Source organism: Myripristis murdjan, chromosome 3, assembly GCF_902150065.1.
Source record: "Myripristis murdjan chromosome 3, fMyrMur1.1, whole genome shotgun sequence".
NCBI lineage: Eukaryota > Metazoa > Chordata > Actinopteri > Holocentriformes > Holocentridae > Myripristis > Myripristis murdjan.
The window spans coordinates 34,887,336-34,897,388 of record NC_043982.1 but is presented as its reverse complement, the minus strand read 5'-3'; the positions used below and the strand labels follow the sequence as shown (position 1 = coordinate 34,897,388).

General features: G+C 43.0%; 1 protein-coding gene across 18 annotated transcripts in view; it reads right to left on the bottom strand.

The window, feature by feature from the left end:
• Positions 1 to 368: 368 nt before the first annotated feature.
• The window catches only part of tle3b (TLE family member 3, transcriptional corepressor b), a 32,259-nt gene continuing 22,574 nt past the window's right edge, over positions 369 to 10,053 (bottom strand). For all 18 annotated transcript variants that reach the window (XM_030080363.1, XM_030080485.1, XM_030080451.1 and 15 more), the window contains 9 exons: positions 9,533 to 9,668; positions 9,238 to 9,410; positions 8,496 to 8,572; positions 8,044 to 8,293; positions 6,839 to 7,086; positions 5,551 to 5,698; positions 5,157 to 5,307; positions 2,665 to 2,741; positions 369 to 1,997 (listed from right to left, as the gene is read on the bottom strand). In XM_030080363.1, coding sequence (XP_029936223.1) covers positions 1,890 to 1,997; positions 2,665 to 2,741; positions 5,157 to 5,307; positions 5,551 to 5,698; positions 6,839 to 7,086; positions 8,044 to 8,293; positions 8,496 to 8,572; positions 9,238 to 9,410; positions 9,533 to 9,668 — 1,368 coding nt within the window. In that variant the 3' untranslated portion in view covers positions 369 to 1,889. The remainder of the gene's footprint in view (positions 1,998 to 2,664; positions 2,742 to 5,156; positions 5,308 to 5,550; positions 5,699 to 6,838; positions 7,087 to 8,043; positions 8,294 to 8,495; positions 8,573 to 9,237; positions 9,411 to 9,532; positions 9,669 to 10,053) is intronic.

The window sequence follows — 10,053 nt, the reverse complement described above, 5'->3', positions numbered from 1 at the left end:
CTCACACATCAGCCTTCCTTTCATTCCCCTGCTTTTGTGGTAAAGGAGATCGGTGACATTTTACTGAGGATTATGTGGACTATTTTACATAAAATTAACTGTTCAGCTTTGGATAAACACTCAATTCATAGCACTATTTTTTTTTTCCTTTTCTGTTGTTTACTCTGTTTGTGAACTGTTTTGCCATTGTAAACCGATAATGGATGCAAGGCCTGTCGCTCCTTGGAGGCCCTTGAAACGCTACAGTGTGCAATCAGCAAGCAGCGAATAGTTCCCCTGCACATGATCCATTCTGTCATTGACCAAAATATTTGGGTAAAACATGACCTGACTTAGTGTCTATAGCTCAATCACAAGGAAATGGGCCATTCTACAAAAACAGTTTTATTGATTTATTAACAACTGTACATTTCTATTCAGTGCTGACAGTATTTGCTACATACTTTGGTGTGAGTCAGAGAAAGTAGCGCATTTTGCCCTCTTGTTTTCAGCGGGAAATGCTGACAGGATAAGGATCAATGTAGAATCTGATCATTCGTTGAAGCCTTGTACTCAGCATGGGCGGTAATTCACACTGGTAATTCTTCCTCTGTTTAATAATTTTTGCATTTCCATATTTCTGTTTTGTTTACATTTAATAAGTACCATTCCCTCCTGCCTCGATAGCAATTAGAGGCAGTGAACATCATTAAAGAGACAGACTGGGCAACTGACATCCCATCCCAGCCACCCAAATCCTTTCCAGAAATATTGACATACAAAGGGCACAAGAATTTCAATAGAGCAGACTGGCACCACTGTGGCAATAGCCCAAATGATCATGAGGTTAATCTCTAGCCATGAATCAATGGTACATTTCAAAAGTCATAGCTGGCAAGAACACTTTGTCATTCAGTTTGTGCCTGCTGCAGTGCTACCGCTGCCAACCGAGGTCCATGGGTTCATCAAACTTCCCTATCTCCCACAGTCTAAAAAGGTACAAGAAACAGGGAGAAAGAGAGCACAGACAAAGAGGTACACTTAGTACACTTTAAAAATGTTTTTTTTTTTTTAATAGTTAAATTTACATCCACCTCCTTTCTTGGATCACAGCGTCCAGAGAGGTCCCACAGGCGTCCTGTGGCGATTCCAAACCAGCCGCGGCTCTGCCTGAGCCGGTGGGCTCCACAAAACGGATCACACCAGATATTCATAGTTCCATAAGAGCACTGTCACAAAAGGCCATTTTTTTTTTAAATCTCCACAAAATGTCCAGCTCACAGGTTTTGTGCTCTTCTCTTCGTTTTGAGACACTGAATTGATTTCTGAAAAGGTCAGCCCAGAGAATGTGCTTCGAGAAAATCAAGCAGGAATAAAATTGTTAAAAAGTTCTAATCTACTTTCTGCTCTCTCGCTGAAATATCTGGCATGAGTGGGAGAGGCAAAACAAAATCATCACAAGTACACCCAGGACATGAAAATATAGATATATATATATTTATAATATATATATAAAATGTCTTTTATTTCATCTGATATGTACACTTTTCACAAGAAGTCTGGGGAAAGAGGCTCTCAGAAATGAAGCGCCGCTTCATTGGATTACAACACCGAAATATTCTCATCATATATATAAAAAAGGGAAAAACAAAAATCAAAAGCCACAAAAAAAGCGCAACCCAAAAATAGACCCTCCAAGACAAAAAGGACAAAATTTTAAAATCAGCTTCCATCCAGTACAAGCGTACACAGGACAGTGGCTCCACTGATTTCCATTGGCTAGTTTGTCCCAGCCCATTGTAATCCAATCCATGGACGGTCTGAGGGTGGGGTGGAGGGGTGAACGGGACAGGAAATCAGAGGGCATCCCAGCAGAAGTGCTGAAGCCAGGGAGGAGCCTCCTGCGCTCTCTAGTAGATGACCTCGTAGACGGTGGCCTTCTTGTCACCAGAACCTGTCACAATGTATTTGTCATCCGCTGAAATGTCACAACTCAGGACAGAGGACGACTCCTTGGACTGTGGAATGAGAAAAAAGGAAAAAGTCATCATTAACTTTTCTCCATCAAAGACTCTGAGGAGCTTCTTCCTGTATTTTTTATTTTTTTTTTAATTAATTTTCTCACTTATGTTACCTATATTTTTAGACAAGTAGCCCATGGGTTATGATGAGCAGAATGTTTTTTTTTCTTTTTCAGCTATTACACAGCTTAAGTGGTTTGTATTTTCTTTCATTCTGAGAACTTTTTCACAATTAGTCAGCGATCTTAAATCACCTCATGAACTTCCAGGAGTTACTCTCAGTGTGAATAGTGGTATTTACACCAGCAACTTTCTAGATACACACAAAGACTTACTAGGTCTTGATTCTGTTTAAAGACTTGTGGAAGTGATGGAAGTGACTACCTATATGATTAGTGTGAAAGTATGACTACTCGTATGGTGGTATTTCTGAACCACATTTGCAGAGAAGGTGCACTCGATATTTCCATTTATTTCACAATCTGACTATAAATTAAGCTGATGCAACACATTGGTTCTATCAAATATCAAGTCCTGGTCTTCACATGAACTAGGCTTCTGGGAAAAGACAGTGATTGAGCACAGGTCGCTATGCAAGCCATGCTCTTGCTGTATATCTTTGCTTGTTGAGTGGTGTGTTGGTGTGGACGCTGAATGAATTTACCTGGAATATGCTTGCACCGTAAGGAGTCCTCCATGCATTCAGCAGATTGTCCTTCCCTGTGCTCACAAACCATTTACCTGGGAAGACAAATGGATGTTTTGAGTTTATATATATATATACACACACACACACATACACATGGTCAAGATTGTCTCCACACACCACCATACCAAAGTCTTGCAGCCATACAATAGGGTGTGATACAGCGACCACATTGCTGTTATAATCTTATCCATCAATAACCATAAAAAAAAACAAAGAGGGACAAATACCATTACATAAACAAGCATAAAAATACCACATAATGACAGAGAGCCCAAACCATTTCCACCCTGGTAATTATTCAAATCATCCTCTGATTAATTAGCCAACTGACTAGTTGGCTAATGATTTAATTAGTGACGGCAAGGGCTCTGAAGCAGTGAGAATTATTTGAATTAACCAACTCTGTAGTCTCTGAGATATGGGACTGTGCTGTGGGGGGTCCTGGAGAGAGGAAATGAATACTGATATTTCTGGCAAGAAAATGTTAGGCTGTACTAAAACCTCATTTGTTTGAGTCTCAGACTTAATGCCAGCTGGTCTGCCCGACAGGCAGAATCAGCTAAAGAGAAATATAGCAGTGACAAAAATTACTTTAATGTGCATAATTGTCAGAGCTTCCTTGTTAATACATACAGCTGGAAGCCTTTTGTCTGTGCAGTTTAGACTATAAAGAGTGATGTGTGAATAGATAGTTCATATATTGAGCTTTGGTCTTGCTACCAGAGTGAAAAGATAGCACTTTCATTGTTGTGTGCCTGCAAGGCAATCAGAGGAGGATGTCTGACTTTGCCAAGGGGCGAAAAAAAAAAAAAAGAAAAGAAAATCGGTGAGATGCACATTCTTCAGTTTCTACAGTCATTCAGCCACTTTCATGAATGTATAAGTTATGAACTAAAATGGCACTTTTGGCTGAATCCAAGCCCAGTCTCATCTCCGAAGATTCACAGGGACAGAAGCAACAACGGGTGCACGAAAACAAAGCAAAGTCATTTCCTTATCCAACTGTAGGAGGATTTGTGAAAAATTAGAGCATTTATGACTGAATTTCTACAAGCAATGATAAACGGTTCGATTGTTTTAAATTAAAGGCATTGTTCACTCAAACTGCGCCCACAAATTAATGGTTCAAAGTCTGTCACACATCTCTTCATTGTGTCTGGTACAAATATACAGACTTGTCAGCTATTTGCTAGTGTCTGATTTTGAGAAGTCTTACGATACAAAATATTTAAAACTGCAGTACAGGCCTGTGGTATTTTAGTCAAATTAAAACACAGAACAAGGCAAAAAAAAAAAAAAAAAAAAAAAAGCATGTCATATATTGGCACACTCGGCAAATGGGCCGATAAGTTGTTTGTTTTCTTTTTATTTATTTTTTTCTTTTTTTTTATTTCCACCTACCAATACATTTTTTCCGTATTTTTTGGAGATTTCTGGGATTCATTGGACAGGAAAGACAGGGGACAAATAATAACATGCAGCAAAGGGCCCAGGCTACAAATGAGCCGGGGCTGCTGCGATAACAACAGGCCATGTGGCACGCCCTCTACAGATAAACCATCCCTAAAATGTTTTTAATCAAGAGTGTGGAGCTGTGATTTTGTGATACACAGGCTAGTGTGATGTAGCCCCTCCTGCTTTCGCGCTGCCCAACTAAACACACAAAATGAGCTACATGCGAGACACTGTTGGCATCCACTGGTGCTTCAGATGGTCCAAAATAGATGGCGAGCGACGGTACCTGTCTGATCTACTAATCACTTCCCATCTAACGTAGCGAGCCTATCCTGGTTTATATCTGCAAATCACTGAGGCAGGGGGCGACACTCTGCCAGGAGTCACCTCCAGCAAAACCTAATAAGAGACATACTCTATATTCTCAGATTCGTTTTAAAGATGGGTGCTGACTCCTTTCCAGCTGGAGCCTTTTGAGTGGTATTTTTGCTTTTAACGAGGAGCCTTGTAGTTACCATCACTCACACTTCTCTCCACATTTGGTTTGAGTGGTGTGAGTGCAAGAGAAAAAGGCGCTTCCACCATAAAAACAAAGTGACAACTAAAAATTCTATAATCTGTTCCAAACGCACATTTGTTTGTAACAGCGTTCGTAAACAGCAAAGTGATAGTTTCTCTTGTTATCGAGATGCGTAAAATTGTCCAACACTCGCTCTCCAACTGTCCAAGCCACTGTTCACTGTATGTAAGGACAATTACTGTATAAGGAATCACATTTAATGTTCATTTCATTTCAAACTGCATTTCAACTAATTAACATAGTTTACCATTTGTATCTCTTGCTGCTTAATGCAACTTATTACACTGAAAAGCAAACCATAAAACTCCAACTTTCTCCATTGCCATTACCATTTACGATCTACCAGTGACAACAACTTTATTCCATGCATTTATTATCTGTGTATAGACTAGGATCTGTGCATGTTGCTTACCACAGTAGGCGAACTTGAGTGAGAGGACGCAGCTTTCGTGCAGGTGCAGCTGGTACTTGTCAGGCTTGGTGTGGTGGAGCACCTCCACGTTGCTGCTCTCCATGCCCACTGCCAGCCATTCCCCGGTGGGGCAGTAACCCAACGAGAAGATCTGCAGCAATGGGGAGATGACGACAGAGATGGATCAGGGATAGCCAACATATTCAACACGATTCAATGTTTTGCATTCAAAGTTTGCATAAAGAAAAACAAGATTATGAATACATTAACCTGTGGGACACACTATCTTCAAGGCCATGTTTGAGTACATTTGAAGCGTGCATTTGTTTGGATATGCATGTCAGCAATGCTCACATTGGTCCACTTTGCATGTGAGCTGTATGCATGCCTGTACCTGTGAGGTGAAGTCGTGTTGCTGGAGCTGCCGTCCCTCTCTCAGATCCCAGGAGCGAACTGTGTTGTCCAACCCTCCAGTCCACAGTTTGGTCCCATCGTGGGAGATGTCAATGCAGCTGGCCCCATCTGTGTGGCCCTGGAACTGCCTGGAATCCCACAGATACCAAAACGCTCAGTCAGAAATGGAGTTAGGCGGGCACCATTGCAACCAAAATTGCTCAGCAGGTTGAACACTAAGGTGCTAAAGCCCCTAACAAATGAAGCTAATGGTCAGTCATCAGCCCTCATTGGGCATTCTGTGGCTAACAATTGCCTGTAGTCAGTACAGTGTGTCCCTTATTGGCCCTTGTCAGCAGCTTACTGGCTGATTCAGCATGTTGAATCAGCCATGGAGGCCGCAAGGGAGAGCTCTCTGATTGGTTGTTCGGAATCATGGTATGACAAGAAGAAATCGAGTTTGCTCTGAGTCGTCAAAATTGTGAGTCGGGCACAGCCCAAAACTAGTGTGCCATAATGATGTCACATTGTTTTGTGAATCAAGCTTTCAGATTTGGGATTTTATTTCTTTAATTTAATTTTCAGATAGATTCTCAACACATGATGTGACCATGATTATTACCATATAGGATCAAACACGAGTTTAACATGTCGACAATTTGTCAACAAACAAATTCAAATTTTTTTGGCCACTAAATTTAACTGAGACTCATTCAGATGACCACCTGTGGGTCCCGGGGACTCACTACATTGAAAACCCTTCAACATACTGCCATTTACAAACACTGGGCAGGCTCATGTTGGTGTAAACAGGAAGCAGACTGTCGGGTACAGGGGATGCAGAGGTGGCACTAAGCTGAAGACTGGGCTAATGGAGAAACGCAGGAGATATAAGCCATCTATTCCCTCGGTGGTGATGAGGAATGTGAACTTGCGGGCCCAACAAGACCGATGAGCCTACCTGTATGCTTTGTCAATACTTGTCAGCGCTTTGTCTGTGCCATCGTATTAAAACGCCTCCCAATCAATCCTTCCAGTCTACCATGCAACCCCAGAGTATTTACACTAATAAATCATCAGCGTCTTAACCAAAAGTCGCTGTTCTAAGGTTGTGAATACGCCAGAGTAGCATGGACACTAGGTGCAAATGTGCAAAAGCAAAAGCACTCCAGAAACCAAACGTTCAATATGAGTCAATAAAGACTCTTACTTAAAATTGTCTGATGTGATCAAGTTACTGCCCCCTATAAACAGCTAATATCCTTTTCTGACTGCGCCAAACTACTGACCTGACAAGGGTCTGGTTGTGGAGATCCCACACAGCGATGTTCCCGTCTGAGCAGCAGGAGAAGCAGACCTTGGCATCAGGGCTGATGGCCAGGGCATAGCAGGCCGGAGCAGAGGAGGTGAGCTCTGCCTTTATGCGGGGTGTCTGTGAGGCCAGGTCCCAGATGGTCAGCGTGCTGGCCTCGCCACCCACGATCAGGGTGCGGCCGTCAGGCAACAGCTTGCAGGAGCGAATGTAATTGTCCCGGTTCTAGAGTGGACATATAATAGGAACATCACGGTCATCTTGTTGCATGGGTGTAATTTAGTAGGAATAAATATCTTAGTAAACATCTAAAATATCTTAATTGGCAAATTTCTTTCTCAAACTTATAATTCTCTGGAGCAAGAGAGAGAGAGAGAGAGAGAGAGAGAGAGAGAGTTTGTGTGCACGCTTTAGTGAATCCTTGAGTGAACTTAAGGAAGATAAGTCCCATCCCTTCTTATATACTAGAAGAGCTTTTCGTTGACAAGTGAAGTTTTTTAGAGTGCGGCTCCCTCTCTTTCGTGTTAGAGTGAAGATGTGGTTGTCAGCTTTAACAAGAGAGGCAGGGGAGAGAGTAGGGCTGCGGCTGTTGGCCAGGCTCCAGGAGAGCAGGAAGACTGAGAGATCGATAGGACTGTAGAAGCTCTCGGTTGAACTCAAACAGCACCCTGATGGCTTTATAAGACCCAATTGCACTCTGGCCGCACTTTAAGGGGGTTGGAGGGCATATGAGTTGAACGGTGTGGAGTCACAGTATCAAAATGAGGAATGGGAGGCAGTTGGGAGGAACTAATGGGCTGGGAAATGGCAGACAGGGTTGGCCAATCAGAACATCATTACTCAGCAGGCTTTTTTCCCTCAGCAAGGATTATTTCAGAACAGCAGTGAGACGCTTCGCTGAATTATTCACATCTCCTTTGTCTGTTGGGAGATGGGTGGGGAAATGAGTGTGGTAGGGAGTGTGGATTCAGACTACATTTGATGTTCAAGAAATGCAAAGGAAGAGACTCATCGAAGGGACCACATCCAACTTGAGTGTATTACATTACATTTTTTTCCCTGTTATTAAGCTTTGGTATCAATGTGAAGCATCCACAAAACTATACAATTTCCTTGATTTACATTGGACTTTATATGACATGCTGGCTTTTGCCATGCCAAAAACAACAAACAAGTAGTTACCAGACAGTCAAGTTGAGAAACCGGACTCTTGCTTCCTGGCTGGCTGATGTCCCAGATCTTGACGCAGCCCTTGCCACCAGTGTAGACGTGGCGCGTGGGGTTGCTGATGGTGACGGCGCACACCACCTCACCATGGCTCAGTGTGTTGATCTGGCGGGCATGGCGTGGAATGCCTGGACCTATCAATGCATCTGGAGGGAAGGGCACGGGCTGCATCTGGCCATCAGCACTCACATGAAAGGAGTAAGCCCTGCAAACGCCAAGGGGCAAGGGTGTATACATTGACTGCAAAATTTCAGCAAAAGTCATAGCCAAATGTTGGCTGGGCTGACCGATGGTTTTACAATGTTACAAATGATATTCAGTCAAATTGACATTATCATAATGATCATTGCAGGTGACCTGTATATAATCTAAACTGCTTTAAATACAAAAGGAAAATAAATACTTACGGTTTTCCACCAGAGATGGAGGTGAGGCTGGCTGGCAGGCCGGGAGCTCTCATGTGAGGGTGAGGATCAAACCCTGCCTGCACAATCAAGACAAGCTAAAAGTTAGCAAACAACTAATAGCCTGCTCAGCTAAATTAGGCTAAGCTAACATTCAAATTGCAGACTAGGGCTTCGCCTTATCTGCATTATGCCCAGAGGAACCCTCATACCATCGTCTCTAGGCAAATCCCTTGAAAGGCACAGATTCTGTCTCATCGCATAAAGAGAAGCTTTACACAGGACTACAACATCCCACTTTCTAATGCTAATGAAAGCCTGAGAGATTTTAAACGTGGAGATGCATTTTGGGGGCAAGGATTTTTTTTTCAACCCTTCAGAATACTAACTACTTAACATCAAAGTAAAGGAGCTGGCCCTTCTTTGTATTTTCTCATTATGTACATACAACAAGCTGAAGCAAGCAAAGCAGAAATATTCACATTGAGTTATGGAAATAGGGTATAAATGCTTAAGTGTCTCCAAGTCATTTTGCAAAAGGGTTTACAACTTATAGCCATGGTGGGTAAGGGCTTGTTGTAGAAAACTGATGGGGAGGAATATATGAGTTTATGTCTGTGAGGAAGAGGGCCTTAGTTTATTCAGTTGTGTGCCAGCTTTGCTGTATGTGATAAACACAATTTGTTCTGCATCTAAAACTTCTACCCTATATGGAGGCTATAAAACACTTGAGGTATGGCCTTACCATTGGTGAGCGTCCATAAGCAGCTGCAGCTGCAGCACTCATCTGTGGTGAGATGAGACCAGGATAAACCCCTGGGCTGGTTAGGGATCCGTTCATCTCATGATGACCCATCATGGCGAACGGAGTGGCGTAGGAACCTGCGATGGACAGCGGTGTTCGCAGAGCAGGGGCAGCTAGGAGAGAGAGAAAGTCATTTGTATCCTAGCCAGTCTGGAAGATGGAGGCCCAATGCTTCTCCTGAAGAGACACTGATTTACAGCACAATGCTACAGCACATATGCAGGTTTATATGTACCCAGTGCCTCCATGCCAGGCGGTTTTCCCATCGTTAGGGGCCGTAGTCCTGGAGTGGTGCTGGTGCCGGGCGTGGGGGCCTCGTTCCTGGGGGTGGGTGTCGTGGACTTCAGGCCAGGCGTGGATGACTTGTCATTCTTAAAAAGGGATATTATAACTTTTAGTGAAACTTTGCGGTGTATCTTCTTAGTGAAAGTTGTAAGCTTTCTCACTCTCTCTCTTTCTCACACACATACACACAGACACACAGACACGCACACACACAGAGGGAATATGAAATAGTGTCCTTAAATAGTGCACGCTAGAGTAAAGAAAAAAATCTCCAGGGAGTAAAAATACCACCACTGGCAGGGAAATCCAGAGTGACAATCTGAGTGGACGGCTCAAGGTAATCCAATCTAACAGTGACACTTCATTACAGCCATGGTGAGAGTGAGTGTGTGTGGCGAGGGTGGAGACATAAACCTTTACTTAGAAGTCAAGCTTGTTAAGAGTGGCTAGACAACCAAGATGGTGGCCCAA